Here is a 15,826-nt window from a genome sequence, read left to right on the forward strand (position 1 = left end):
TAGGAGTTGCGATGCATCTTTATTTCAATTCTGACACAATAATATATAACAAAAAAAACAACAACAACACAGATGTACAAATCAACAGGTTTTTCATAAAAGACATTTGGTGTGATGTTCTGACCTGTCCCTGTCTCTGCAGAACAACTCAGACGTGGATCTGTCTCCCCCTGCTGTAAATCATGACCTAAAACAACTCAAAACAATAGTTGCCCTGACACATTCTGTACCCTAAGATCTGATGCTTACGTCACCACATCAATCACAGGGCAGTAACAGTTATAACTTAGTGAGACGCAGAGTGTTGAGGCGAACCGGAAGGACGGTGGATCCTTCTGCATAGACGATCTCTCGCAAGATCCCATTCCAAATCTTCTCTGGCTCATCATATCTGCGGAAAAAGGTAAATACGTTAGTTTTGTCTCCATGTTTGATCAAAAATTATTTTATTTTTTTTACAAAAATTAAACATTTTTATCAAGGAAAACTTTCAGTAATATTGATTTTCCATTTCCATTTCAGTGTGCCCAGCCATTACTGTAAGAGAAACAACATGCACAATACCAGGAAGCTGGAACTGGAGCAACTAATTGGCATGCAGCCGTTATTATAATGTGTTATAAGTAATAAGCTTGTTTTTAATCTGAAACCAGTTGCTCTTACCAAAGCTGTAAATCCATTTTTTTAAATGAAAACATTTCTCAAGAAGAGGATAATTGTATTTTTATTGTATTATATACTCTATGTAAACGTGTCAGAGCTATGCGGAACAGGAATAAGATTCATGAGGCTTTGACGTCGCAGAAAACCCCCATAATGTGATGAATTGGTTATTTTCATATGATTTATTTCGGGGTTTTGTGTTTTTTTTGCAAAAAGTTGTATAAGATGTACCTGAGCTGTTCCCTTTTGCCAAAATATTTAAAAAAATTATGGCTTCATGGTTAATCTCTCGTGCAGTTTTGTGGTCTAACATTTTCAAAAAAACTAATTAACCAAAATTCCCAGGGGTATCACCCTGATATAAAGAAATACACATAATAACAAAAATAAATCTTAACAATGAGCAACTGAAGGGCCTCATATCCACCATTCAAATGCCACATTTATTATTATTTATTATAATGTATAATATTTCATAGCACAAAGTGACAATTACGGATGACTCGATACCGTTACGTATCTACAGTTACCCATACCTGTCCAAAACTTAACTTAATGTCAAATTTCGGGCTTTTGAATATAATATTTGACACTTTTCTTTAACCGATATGTATTTATTAACAACTCCTTCTCCTGTGTGCAGCTGGTGTACAACCAGAAAACCTATAAGTACGCATGAATACACATTTTAAATGGTCCTTACATCTGCTGCCAACTGCATTATAACGTGATACTCATGACTTGAATCTCTTACCTCCAGATGTCCGTTGTCTCTGTGGGCACGGGCTCCTCACTGGTTTCACTGGGCACCATGGCAAAGCCCCCCACAGCGTACAAGAAGCCTCCCAAAGAGATGAGATTGAGGGAGCTCCGCTCCTGTGGGAACTCTGTAAACTCGGACCACCTGGAGCACAAAAAGGACAACAAGCGCAGAAGTGACGATGGCGCTAAAGTAAGCAGCATTATTGTCGTGTGTGACACCCACAGCAGCAGATTGAGTGCTATTTTATGACCTAATGATCTGTTATTCACGGCCAGTGAGTCATTTCACTAACAGATGCACCATCATAATGATGAGATAAAGTGGGTCATATAAAAAAAAACAACAACAGCAGTTGTCTCACTTGTTGGTGGCAATGTCATAGACCTCCACAGAGCAGGTGAGGCCCGTGTCTGTGACTCCCGTCGCCACGAAGATCTGGTCTTTGTGGACGGTGACGCCGAACAGAGAGCGTGCCGTCTTCAGAGGAGCCAGGTCCTTCCACTCAAACTTAGTCGGATTGTAGACGCAAACTCTTCTCATACATTTTCTGCGTAGGAAAGCATGGGATATAGTGAGTTTAAAAGGAAATCAAATTTCACCAAATGTATGACTAGAAGTCAGGACCTCTTTTTTAAAAACCTGTCCACCAAATAGCAAAGTTTGATAAAGGAGCCCTGCTTATTGTATAATGTTAAAAAAAATATTTTGCAGACTGCAAATCCTGTTTATGTTTTGAAATCATGTTTTGGCATGTGGCGCCACCTACCGCCGTCTATACCAATCATTGCAGTCAGTAGAGTCTCAGCTGCCGAGCAACCACGGGTTGCCAGTTACGTCAGAAAACGAAACCTAAAAGACCTCGGTATTTTGAATTTTGAATGTAGTAACCGTTTTTGGCCACATTCTTACATATGGCACCTCTAAAGCAAATATATAATCACGTTAACGGATAGCAACAACTATATAGACAATAACATAAACAACCACTCCTTCCTTGTTAGAAGACCATCTCTGACCACAAACACTTCTAATCTTATCAGCAGACCACCAATTTTGTCACTTAATCAGGTGTCCTGTGTACCTAATAAAGTGGCCAGTGATATGACTCAATGGTTAACTTTAAACAGTACTAACTTACCAACCGATCTGTAATGATAATTGAACGTTAAGTTTTGACTTTGACGTACTTGCTCTCAGACTTTCCTCCAATCACATAGATGAGACCGTTGTGTGATACAGTCCCGTGGCCATATACCCGATACGGCAGAGGATCGGATTCCCCCCATTTGAATGACCTGAGGACAAGTGTAACGTAAAAAATACATTCACACGTGTAACAGTGGACTATGTGGGAGTGGAGTGTCTGTGCTTACTGTCTGTCATAGATCATGACTGAATCCAGGACGTGCTCGCCATCCTTCAGTTCCTTTCCCCCCACAACAAAGATGGAGTTCTCGGCATCTGTCAGTCCAAACAGGCAGCGAGGGTTGGGCTGTGACGGCATCCCTAACCATTCTGAACTCGCTGGGTCAAACTGGGTGAAGACAATACGTCGTGAAACTCACAAGAAAGCAGCATTTTTGAAGTTTTGGAAGGAATTTATAGAGGTTGTGGTAAAAAAAAAGAAACAACACTTTTTAAAGATTCAGCCAAATGGTTGTCTTTATGATTGATACGCTACCTGTAGGAAGTAAGAACTGAAGGGCTCGTCTTTGTCCTCCTCGTTGTAGAGAAGTCCTCCAACGACAAACACCTGGTTCTGCTTGGTGACCAGACTGCAGTGGTTTTTGGGAATATCTGTCGATTCTGACGCCACAAAACATTCGTTCCCTACTGGATCGTAGGCCACAGTCCCCGTGTCATTGATCATAAGTAACAGGTCCATCTCAAACATCCCAAACCGTGGGTTGTTGTTGAGTATACCCGGCAGGTAGCCTTCCTTATCCTCCTCCTCCTCCTCTTCACTTCCTTCTCTCCCCTTTGCCCCATCACTACTGAGTCTCCTGGGCTTTGGGAGACGCCCTCTGTGAGCATCGTTGACTAGATCCAGGTCCTTCTTCATCTCCTGGCTGAACTGGATGTACTGGTGGCGCTCAACTTTTTCTTTAAAGTAATCCGACGAAATGAGCCTTAAGCGGATGCAGTGCAGCAGCTCCGGCAGGTCCTTAAGCCGGTTATTCTCATCGTGCTTGACCCAGTCCATCAGAGATTCAAACACGACTTCCTCCCGGTCAACATTGAGAGAATCTGAGGTGATGACAATGGCCAGCTCACTTGGGCCCAGCTGCGAGAAGTCTGGGTCCCTGACAACAACCTGGAAACGTTCGCAGATGAACTCTCTAGCACTCAGGGCGAGCCTGGGACAATCCAGCAGCAGCCCCAATCGGAAGATAGCCAAGCAGTTTCCCAGCACCAGCTTCTCTTGAAGGTAGGACACGCATACCGAGAAGATGGAGGGGATCTGGTACATGTTAGCAACCATGAAAATATCCTGGACATTCTGCTCTGTCAGGGTAATGTCGGAGGTGTACAAGTAACGCAGGATCATCCCCATGACACCTGGGTCCACATCTTTGAGGACAATCTCACGCCTCTTACTCTCTTCCAGGTTAGACAAGAACATGGCCTTGAAGAAGGGGCTGCTGGCTGCCAAGACCAGGCGGTGGCAGGGGAACTCCCTGTCCTGGATCTTGAGGACACAATCCACAAACTTATCGTTCTCCAAAAGGTCACACAGTCCATCTTGAAGGAGGGTCTGTTGGTACATCCGAGGCTGCTCCACCGGGTCTATAGTTGTGGCAGCCATTTTGTTCTGTCGCCTGGTCCCGGTTGGATTTCGTGGGCTCCTTTCTTACACCCCACACCAGAGCAGGACTGTCAGTCTCTCACGAGGCTGCTCAGATTGCTGTGGAAAGCGTCCACGGGTTGGTTGAGCTGCCGCCTGCAGCTGTCTGTGGCTGTCATTCACTCTGTAAGTCAGGGGTATTTATAGAGCAGACCCTCACAAAGCTGAGGAATCCATTTTGGTGGATCACACACAGGACCTAGTAACAGCTGAGTGACTCAGGCAGTGATGGCATGTTAAATCCCATAGAACAACTCACCAAAGAGCCTCACTGGGTCTGATGACTGTGACATTTTGACAATCTTTCATAAAGATTTTTCTCGATGTAATCTATCCCGTGTGTTCTGGAATCTGTAAGAGCTAGATTAGTTCTAGGAAGATGAGTAAGTCACGTATTAAACCTCCCTGACATCAGAGCAGAACTCAAATTTAACTTCTGACTCTCTTTACTACACATACTCGCGTTATTGTCCCTTCATCCCATTAAAGTCAGGTCATCACAGTTGCCCTTTTATGTTTCATTTTACACTACCGTTCAAAAGTTTGGGGTCACCTATAATTTTTTTTCTGTGTTTTCCATTAAAACTCACACATTTTAGTCATTAAAAGAGTTGCAAAATTAATAGAAAATAGTCGAGACATTGACAAGATTAGAAATAATGATTTTTTTCAAAATAATAACTTTGCTTTTGTCAAAGAACCAGCAAAACTGTTTTCAGCATCATTGCACAAGGGTTTTCAAGGGTTTTCTAATCATCCAATAGCCTTTTAACGCGATCAACACAATGTACCATTAGAACACTGGAAATAGGCCTCTATACACCTATGTACATATTCCATTAAAAACCAGACGTTTGCAGCTAGAATAGTCGTTTACCACATTAACAATGTATAGAGGGTATTTCTGATTCATTTAATGTTATATTCATTTAAAAAACAAAGTGCTTTATCTATCAAAAATAAGGACATTTCTAAGTGACCCCAAACTTTTGAACGGTAGTGTGTTTGCAACTCAATTTAAAATGTCAGTCAATATTGCACACAACCCTATTATATTATATATATATATATATATAAAAGTGTTGGAATTAAAAATTTCAAACAAATATTTGATCAATTGTATTCAAAGTGGAAAAAAAATTACAATGATATAAATGGTGAAATATGATTAATACACCAAAACAATTACAGCTACACAGCTTTTTACTCATACAGCAGATACATGCACACAATACATGCCGAGAGATGAGCAAATACTGGCACCTGCTGGCGGAAAATCACATACGTGACTGAATGTGAATTATAGAAGAAGCACAGACAGTATCTCTCATCTGAAAAAAAAGACAGGAACAGGTGACATAATCAGGAAATAACCTTAGAAATATATATTTTTAATTGTAAAAGGTGTTGGTAGCAGTCTCTGGTCAGCTTAGAGCAGTGTTTCACTATGAGACGTATTGATCAACCCAGTTTTAAATAACTCAGTTTTCCATCTGTTTGTCAGTGTGTGAATAACAAAACATTCATTTTAACTCCCTCTACATAAAGTAAGAGCAATAACAACACAGGAAAGAAAAGTGCCCTTTCTGGATTAGAAACAAAACTTTATTTCAAGACAATTTTTTTTGGACGTAAACATGTTTGAATTAAAAACCCTCTGGTCTTAAACAGAGTCCTTAGTACCTGCTGCTCTGAAGACTCACAGCAGCAGCAGCAGGTTTTTGTGACATGCAGGATAAAAGTGTTTCCACCTGGGCCTGCTGCCGTTCATATACGTGAGAATGATATCCTGAAATTACATCACCCACTGTCATCTCCTCTTCTGTCAACTGAAAACATTCTAAATGAACATTATACCGTGTATGACAGTGGAACAAATGGACTTCAGCTGCAGGTAATGAATGTGGAGAATCTCCAAAAAAAAAGCACCTTTTGTTCGTTTTCTTTATTGCACTTATTCGTGAAATTTCAAGTTTGAGGATTATGAGTGACGTCATCTGATGAAGTAATAATAATAAAAAAAAAAAAATCAGAGAAGAATCAAAAGTCCGGGGTAAAACCACACAGAGCACATTCGTTGTTCCTTTACAATCCCGCTTGTCCTTGTACAGCCTATAGTAGAGCTTTATAAAATATTTGGCAGGCCTATAATTCAATAAGCATTATTTTTATTCGGATAAAATATGAATACAAAATGCACCATCGGTGGGTTTGTGCCAGAGGACGTGGCGATTATCTACAGCAAGAGCACTTGAGGATATTTCACAGTTCAAAACATTTCCTCACTTCTGACAAAAACAAGAGCAAAAATAAAAGGAGAAACAAAGAAAGAAAGAAAACACACAGGCTTGTGACCGATGTAGGTGCTGACTGGCTGTTACAGTCTGTTTCAGTTCACAAAGCTGAGGATGGAAGAATGTGAGGAGGAGGAGGAGGAGGAGGGAAGTCTGTGAAACTCTCTCTTTCTCTGTGTGTTTATTCTGCTTTTTCTTTCACTGGCTCTGCATCTTCCTGCAGGGCTTGTTGTCGCTCGCGCTCCTTCACCAACTGCACACCACAGTAGGTCACAAGCAGCACGGAGAGGGAGGACAGAGGGAAACCTGGGGAAATGTCAGAGAAAGACAAATGAAGAAGAAGAAGGGGGGAGAGGGAACGAGAAGAAGTAAGAAATGAAAGTTAGAACTTCAAAGGAACGTGGCGTTCTTTGTGGCTGCTCAACGACACAAAATCCTCTGAACAATCTCTCTTTATTTCTCCATGCTCGCCTCACAAGATGTCTGGCTGTGTTTTTTCTTGCTGTTTTACTGAAAATGACAGAAAAGCCTTCGTTTTCATATATATATATACACTACCGTTCAAAAGTTTGGGGTCACCTATACAATTTTGTTGTGTTTTCCATTAAAAGTCACACTTTTATTTATCAAAAGAGTTGCAAAATGAATAGAAAATGTCGTCAAGACATTGACAAGATTAGAAATAATGTTTTTGCTTTCTTCAAAGAACCAGCAAAACTTTTTTCAGTTGTGCTAACATCATTGCACAAGGGTTTTCTAATCATCCAATAGCCTTCTAACGCAATGAGCAAACACAATGTACCATTAGAACACTGGAGAGATGGTTGCTGGAAATGGGCCTCTATACACCTATGTACATATTCCATTAAAAAAAACTTACATTTGCAGCTAGAATAGTCATTTACCACATTAACAATGTATAGAGTGTATTTCTGATTTATTTAAAGGTGCAATATGTAATAAATCTAAAGACCATAAAATCCTCCTAATATGACACAGAGACTCAGGAATAATGTTCATATAACAAACTGAACCCACCAACAACAACAGTACAGACAAAATATTTGCATTAAAAAAATATTTAGCAGACTGCAAATCATGTTTATGTTTTGAAATCATGTTTTGGCATGTGGCGCCACCTACCGCCGTCTACCAATCATTGCAGTCAGCAATGATCGGCCGAGCAACCACGGGTTGCCAGTTACGTCAGAAAACCAAACCTAAAAGACCTCTGTATTTTGAATTTGAATGTAGTAACTGTTTTTGGCCACATTCTTACATATGGCACCTTTAATGTTATATTCGTTGAAAAAAAAATGCTTTTCCTTCAAAAATAAGGATTTCTAATCTTCCCTTGTTCCTACCTTTGAAAATCAGTCTCCTGCCCACAAGTTTGGCAAAGCCCAAACTGTTGAGGGAGAGAACATTGTAGAGGACGATGGCCCAGAAGTTGGCGGCGTTGAAGACACCGCGGATCCTGCGTGACATTGCTTCACCCATAGCACCCTGGAAAACATAGGACACAGGATTTTCACGCAAAAAAATCGGAGAGAAAATTCCCACTTGAATACTCGCTTTAGATCGTTCATTATTATTCTCCTCACCTCAATGGTAGAAAACGGGGGGATGGAGAAGAGCTTAGCCACCCACAGCTCAAAGTTGAGGCCAAAGCAGTTGAAAAAGGACCAGATGTAAACCACTTCACATGGGCCCAGCCACAGGGTGGTGATCGCGAAGGTGCAGATGGTCGCTAAGAGTTCTTTGGGGATTTTATCGTGATCCCCACCGATATAATCATAAACATACCTGCAGTGTTACAGTTTAGAGTTAATACGACGGAGAATCAAAATCAAGAATCACGAGTTCGGCTTCACTCACTTGCACAGCCAGTCGTTGATGCCTCTGTCAAAGTGCCTGAAACACACAGAAAGTTTTTGGTACATTATTCAATTCTATCAACTGCAGAGTGATTTTTTTTTTTTCGATCAGTCACACGACAGATGTAGGTCGCACGTACGTCTCGGCAAAGACGTAGAGCATGGTGATGCATTTGGGCGGCTGAGGAGGGTCCAGGTGATCCAGTGTGGCCACAGTGTTGATGACACCAAACATCACCGCTGCTTTCACCCAGTCGTACACCAGGTTGGAATAAGCCAGACCAGCTGTGCAAAGATGCATCATGGAAACAAGATTAGCAAGTTTTTAGCCACAGTGGCATTGCTGCAAGTGAGGCTCACGGGCAGGGCCGGGCCGGCCCAAGGCATAAGTGAACTAAGCCGCTGCTTAGGGCCCAGTGACTTCTAGAGGGCCCCCAAGAGGAATTGACTCAAAAATAAAAAATATATGGATTGCTGTAGATTATGTAGAATTTTTCTCCCCATTTCTACTTTTTCAGTTTTTACATAGTTGTCAGATGTGATTATTTAACTTTATATTTTATTTATAAACCATTGTTATTACCTTGTTCCGGGTGCCTCTGTTGATTTACATTATTATTTAAGTATCTGTTTGATATTTATTTGGTTATGTGCTGTGTTTTTTACATATAAAAGTCAAATCTTTGTATTGCAGAAGTGTATTTTGAAAGATTGTGCTCATTTTTACATTTTCAGACCTTAATATCTTAATATTTTATTTATAAACCGTTTGGTTTTATGTATTGATTCTCTGTATCGCCAGTAGGGGGAGTTGCTGAGTTTGCAAATATTAATTGAAAGATTTTTCTGTAAATTTGCAAATCCGGTGTCTGCTTCCATGCAACAAAAAGTTTTACAAGCGTATTTGTGACAGTAGAATAAATAGAATACTTTTAGTATAGTAGGTGTGTGAATGATCAATAATCATTATTATTGGCAGTAACAGAGGGCCCCCAAAATCAAATTTTGCTTAGGGCCCCATGGAGGCTTGGGCCGGCCCTGCTCACGGGTGAAATTATGTGAAATGAAAGTGGAGATTAACTCACCCAGACACCAGTCAGACAGCTTAGTGACCAGCTTCATGTCACTGGGGATCGTCAGGATGTAGAGATAGTGGAAGAAGACGTCCACCACCAAAATGACTCCCAGGTGCAACAAGGCCTTGGTGGTGATGTTCCACATCTCCCTGTCTTTGCGGATCAGCTTGGTGTTGTTCACCTTTGGAAAGAGAGATTGAGCGTTAGCCTTACCAAAGTCTTATCCCCGACCTTAACCAAAACCAGTCAATGCCTAGAAACCCAGAGCCTCGCTCACCTGAGCGTGATACCTGTCAAAGGTCATGATGGGACCAAAGAAGAAGAAGGGGAGGTAGAAGTTGTATTTCAGCAGGTCACAGAAGGTGAAGTTGCCTTCCTTTCGTTCGCAGTTCTCCAGCGCAAAGCTCATGCAGCGCATGATGCTGAAGCCGCAGCCTCCATAGAAGAGGATGTCTTGAAGGTCAAAGGAGCCGGTCACCAGAGACTCCTACAGGACAACCAGTCACACTTTTCAAACAATATTTCCAAAAACAACACCTGCACCTTAGTAGGGCTAGTGTGAACATAGCCGACATTAGTTTCTCCATTATATATTTCATAATCTCATATTAAATTTGTACACCGTGTGCATTTATAAAGCCGTACACAGTACATGGATATCATTTAAATTATGGTATATAGTATTTTTTTATTTCAAATGCACACATGTTGGTATTTTTTAATATGTGTATCCAACACAACAAATCCTAAATTTATTATTATAGGAAGGATATAGCTGTATATATATGCCATCATGTAACCCAAACCCATTTAGTATTTTATTGGTTTATTTCATACTCTTTTCCCTTACATCAAACATTTGTATGCTTCTTTTGTTGCTGTAGCATGATTTTCACTCTTAATGTTTTATCACTATTTTGTTTTTGATGCATATTTTCATAACGATTTAGCAGCATATGGAGAAGAAAGCGGTAGATAATGGATTGATGGATAATGTACGGACTATAACTTTGTCTGAGGAAGAGATTTAGACTTATACATGGTTTGTCTCTCTTGAAATTTTTCAGGGAAAGATCTGGAATAATGTACCTCGAAGAGTCACTCACCTGCCAGGAGTTATAGGGGTCTAACTTGATGGAGGCCAGTGAGGCCAGGCCAGCAGCAAAGCACATCCACTTCCTCTTGACCATAGCAACACTGTAGAGGATGATGCAGTGAGACAGAACCAGAGCCATGAAGGTCCAACCCATCGTGACCAGGACCGACAAACCACCGTACACACCAAAGATCAAGGATCTGTGCTGTGGGTAAAGAGGGGCCAGCGTCAGTGTGACACACAGGTAAAAAACGCATGAATGGTGTTCATTATGTAGAGAGTTGTGTTAGTACAATAAACACCGTTGTGTACGACGATGGATACACTTTATGATGGAAAGGTTAAATTGTGGTGGGAAAGAAATGCACACACACACAATGCAGACATGGGTGTTTTAAAATGAAACACATGACAAATGTTATTAAAAAAAATCAATATGTTTATTAATGTTACCTTACATCCATTTATACCAATCTTCATTATAAGCATGAAACAAGACAGGAAACACAATACGTCAACAAATATGCACACAACATACTCGACAGATGCCACCGCAATATAACACAAAGCAACTCATGCAAGTCCATGATATAAAATATTATAATAAACTGTATTTGTTTGGTAGAGTAAGATAACATTGAATTGACCTGAACCAAGGTTATTATAGTTGTTTAAAAACAAACAATAACTAACTGAAACTGAATTGTGTGTTTATACAACTAACTAAAATTGTAGTGGAAAAAGTGCTTAGTTTCGTTCTTTGTATATTCATTTCATACAAAATTTGTTTGGGTTCTTATGAAGTTTATTTATTAAAGGTTGTATTTGAGACCTAAGACAAACTTATTTACGGTGGCCCTGAGGTGCAAAACACAAACGCAAATCACAAAACACAAACGCAAAACAAAAACAGAGTAAAACTAAGTTTGTGTTTTGTGATTTGTTTTTAGTTTTGCGTTTGTGTTTTTTATTTTGCGGTTTTGTGATTTGTGTGTGTTTTGTGATTTGCGGTTTTTGTTTTGTGTTTTTTGTTTTGAATTTTGTGATTTGTGTTTGTGTTTTGCACCTCTGGGCCACTGTACAGAATACTCCATATAACAAAAAAAAAGAAAACAAAAACTAAATTAAAACTGAACAAAAAATAAAAAAACTAATAAAACGAGCAAACCTGCTCTAAAACTGACTAATTTTAAAAAAGGTTATATATTATAAAACTATTATAACCTTGACCTGAACCAAGATGCACTGTTTACATCAGCACAAGGTAGCTTTGCATTGTATTTGTTTATATCCCATGTAAAATAATATATATATATATAATTAAGACTGGGCAATATAGCCAAAGACATTAAACCAATAATTTACTTTTTCACAAATCTGAAGCCTTTTACATTTAACAGCAGTTATGTGTTGTTTGTACACTACATTAACATTATATTGTTCTTGAATTATTGCCCAGCCCTATTTATAACATGCACATCATCTAAGACGCATGCAGTTATTCTACCTGTGTGGAGTCACAATGCAGCATAATACTGTCACGTATCATTGACTCTGTCCGTGTCTACGACACACACATGCACGCACCTTTGGGGCTACGAGGGTGAGAATCTTGGCAAAGATCACGTGACCAGTGAGAGCAAAAAGGATATGATTGCGGAATGTCGAAAACCACATCATCCATTCGAAGTCCGCAACATCCTATGAAGAAATAGAGACGGAGAGAGAAAGATGCCTCACAATACACAAGACATAATAGGACACTACAGAACGTATATATATATATATATATATGTGTGTGTATATATAATATGGTCAAAATTACCATTTTCCTGCCAAAGTAATGCCATCCTGGTTTCACACTTTCTTTAAAGGCCTTTCTGCTGGCATTGTCTGGAGAAAGAAGGGAATTATTTAGCAAGCAAAATGTAAGAAATTTCATTTTCAAGCATTTAAGCAGTAAAATTAGGCTTCAGAGCCGAGGAGTGCTAAATCCATACTCTATGTGTAATAATACAATCTTCCTGTCAGGTTATGAACTCAAGGTGTTCAAGCAAAATGACATTAAATAATACAAAATATTACATAATTAAGTCATTGTAAGGATTTCTATTTTTGGAACTCACATCTTTACACATACAGAGTCATAATCTGGTTAATCTCATGAACCTGAATGAATGATTGAAAATAACAAAGTGAAGACGTTTCGCCTGAAATAAATAAGCATGGAAATATTAATCTGAATCAAAGCCATGTTGTTGTTGAGGCATTTATCAAACACCTTTGACACCAGGTTTCAGCAAAGCATTGCCCGATTACGCTAATGGTCATGAAAGGGGATATGAAAATGTGAGGGTCAGGAGGGGGAAAACGCCTCTTAATCCTGGGAACGAAGCCAAACTTCTATTACCCAGCATGCACTTTTACTGTAGCGCGAATGACCACAGACAGAGTATGTAAGAATCAGGACAGAATAGAGAGAAACACGTCTATGTGACAGCACAGACTGTGGCAGACAGTGCCATTCACCAGATTACACTGAGTGCATTCACACCAGAGGGGGGGGGGCTACTTTTAGCATTTTAGAGCCTGACTACACATGCAAATTGGAAATTATTTATTGTAATTGATTCATAAACTAAACTATGTCCCTCGAAAGTAATTAGGCCGTCTTCAAATTGTCTTCATATTAATAGGACCATGCAGGAATTCCTTAGAGGAGCTTTAGTGGAATTAGAGCAGTGTTAAAAGGAGGATTCTTATTTTTGATTCTTAGTTTTTACAGTTGCACTGAAGGTGTGTGCATATGTTACATGTATGCGCGTCACGCCGCACACTCACCGATCGACGCATCGAATATCCAACTGCCTGCCCATATCAAGGCCCCGGCGAGTACAGCTGTGTAGAGATACAGCTCATATCTGGGGAGGGCAGCTCTGATCCCCATGGTGGATCTGTACACAGGAAGCCTGACGGGTTGAAAAGCAATAAGCCACATAATATTAGACCCCGAGTGAAAAGAGGCAAAGAGGTAAAAATAGACAGATTAAAAGCTGCTTAAACATACACACACATTTAAAAAAAAAATGTGAGGCGTTTATAACGGGCTGCTGCTTTTTCCACATACAATTGATTATATCAAAGAAGGAATGTGTTAATAAGTTTTACTGCTTTTGGCGTCAGTATCACCACTTAGATCTTAGTGAGATTACAGAACACAGTGACTGTACGTAGTCCAGTTTCATAAAGGTTACTTTGATGATTAATTATTTACACTTAAAGCCAAGCTGCCGTGGGGAAAAAAACAGTCTGTTCAAATCAATAATGGTGCCGAAATGTACCCGTGTGTACTTGTGTCAGCGACACAACAAGGTGTTTTAATGGCGTGATGTTTTACTAATAAGCCTTTAAGTTCCACCAGCGACTGAAATAGGACTGCAGAGCTCTGGCTCTTTGGAATCAGCACCGTCAGCTGTGCAACCCTACCTCTCCTTCCTATTATAGCTCTTGCACTTGATGTGCTGTGCAGCAAGGCAGCTGCAGTGCTATGTGATCTGGAGAGAGAGAGAGAGAGAGAGAGACTGACTGACTTCACACAATAATTAGCAACTGACAGGAAATGACCAAGAATGGTGCATCACAGTCAAAGATAAATAGACAGTTATAGGTTCTAGTGTGTGTGTGTGTGTGTGTGTGTGTGTGTGTGTGTGTGTGTGTGTGTGTGTGTGTGTGTGTGTGTGTGTGTGTGTGTGTGTGTTGAAGTTAAAGGAGTTGGACAAACAAGTTGTTTCCAAGCCAAGAATGTAACCATGGTTAAGTAGGAGCTCACCCTGCATACCAAAATATCCAGCTTCACTCTTCCACTGGTCCATTGCACTGATCGATATTAGTGTTAAAATCTACTGTAAATGCACAAATACAATGCTTTCACTCACCTGCTGTATCCGCTTCACTCTGCCAAGAGTGTTTACAGCCCGACTCTTCCACACAGACAATAAATGAAAGAAAGAAAAAAGGGGGCGGCGGTGGTTACAGCAGCTTCTTCTTTCTTTTCTTTTTTTTTCTAATTCATTGGTGGTTGTTGCTGCTGCTGCCTGCGATCACCAGCCTCGGCCAGTCAGGATGTTGCGGACTCAACGAAAGGAGGAGGAGGAGGAGGAGGAGGAGGTGGTGGAGGAGGAGGAGAAGGAGGAGGAGGAGGGGGGTATTTTTATCCTTCACTTCAGCTCCGCAGTGAGGGGTGGTCCACGCAGAGTGCATCGGATCTTATACAGGAGAGCAAAAAAACACAGCAACACAGTATAGTGCATCAATCAATCAATCGATAATCCAATCAGACAAAGTCAAACAAGCACCGATCGGGATTCTCCCATCAAAACTATGTGTAGCCAGTATTGTGTTAATTTAGTTTCATTGATGAATACAGGATGTGATGGGTAAATAGGAAACAGGGGCTTGTTATTGTTTCCTTGTAGCAAGAAGTTGCCGGTTTGGATCCCGGTTCGACCGAGTTTGAACCGGGATCTACCGGGTGCCATTTAATGTTAAGTTGTAATGAGTTATTTCTGTGTGTGTTTTTAATAATACATTAATTCTTCACCATAAGTGTTTATATTGTTAACTATTTACCATCCTGTATCAAAACAAACACTTTTATTTTGAAATCATGTGAAATGCCATCATAAATATCATTATTTCTGTTAATTTTTTTCCCCCCACTGGACCGGAACCCAGTGGCCCCCAGATCATTTGAGTTTAAGACCCCTGAATTTTAAATTGACCCGTCATTTCCCTTATGTGGAGTTTGATATAATGAAAATTAAAAATTAAAAACTGAGTGAAATAGACAGATGGCGGGAGAATGTTGACATATAAAGGTGTTTTTGTTTTTTTGTTTTTAATCATGATGCATGCCAAGTATTCCTGGAGAATTACCTCAATTTGGACACTAGGTGGAGCTCTCGGTTTCTTTAAAAAAAAAACATCTGTCCGCCTCAATCCAAGTGAAAACACGCATCAATGGTTTTTGGATAAATGAGAAGTATTTATGTTTGTTATTATCTTTTCCCTGATTTCCTGTGCGTGAATACAACCGCTGTATTTCCCCTCCATGAACACTTACACAGAGTGAATTACAGAGTTTCGGGGTCTTTCTTTTTCCCCCTTCTCCCCCTTATACCAATAATAAAGGGCTGTAATTTGTTGCCAGCGA

The 15,826-nt window shown here is 40.1% G+C and overlaps 2 protein-coding genes across 3 annotated transcripts; both read right to left on the reverse strand.

Moving 5' to 3' along the window:
* Window positions 1-4,378, reverse strand: klhl40a (kelch-like family member 40a). The gene is made up of 6 exons (XM_083890143.1): window positions 3,108-4,378; window positions 2,800-2,960; window positions 2,614-2,721; window positions 1,788-1,973; window positions 1,418-1,567; window positions 1-391 (listed from the first exon to the last, which is right to left on the reverse strand). Exons 1-6 carry the CDS (start codon window positions 4,230-4,232, stop codon window positions 280-282), a joined length of 1,842 nt encoding a protein of 613 aa, XP_083746269.1. The 5' UTR covers window positions 4,233-4,378; the 3' UTR covers window positions 1-279.
* A 1,478-nt stretch (window positions 4,379-5,856) lies between these two features.
* hhatla (hedgehog acyltransferase like, a) lies at window positions 5,857-14,754 on the reverse strand. Of its 2 annotated transcripts, XM_083890146.1 has the most exons (13): window positions 14,550-14,754; window positions 14,101-14,168; window positions 13,456-13,583; window positions 12,440-12,507; window positions 12,202-12,315; window positions 10,625-10,819; window positions 9,796-10,005; window positions 9,528-9,699; window positions 8,583-8,727; window positions 8,444-8,479; window positions 8,170-8,371; window positions 7,930-8,071; window positions 5,857-6,871 (listed from the first exon to the last, which is right to left on the reverse strand). In XM_083890146.1, the coding sequence occupies exons 3-13, from the start codon at window positions 13,559-13,561 to the stop codon at window positions 6,747-6,749; spliced, it is 1,515 nt and encodes a 504-aa protein (XP_083746272.1). In that variant the 5' UTR covers window positions 13,562-13,583; window positions 14,101-14,168; window positions 14,550-14,754; the 3' UTR covers window positions 5,857-6,746. The 2 variants fall into 2 exon arrangements, with proteins under 2 accessions (XP_083746272.1, XP_083746273.1); XM_083890147.1 differs by lacking the exon at window positions 14,101-14,168.
* Between the last annotated feature and the right edge of the window lie 1,072 nt (window positions 14,755-15,826).

Source organism: Microchirus variegatus (genome assembly GCF_963457635.1).
Source record: "Microchirus variegatus genome assembly, chromosome: 5".
Classification (NCBI taxonomy): Eukaryota; Metazoa; Chordata; class Actinopteri; order Pleuronectiformes; family Soleidae; genus Microchirus; species Microchirus variegatus.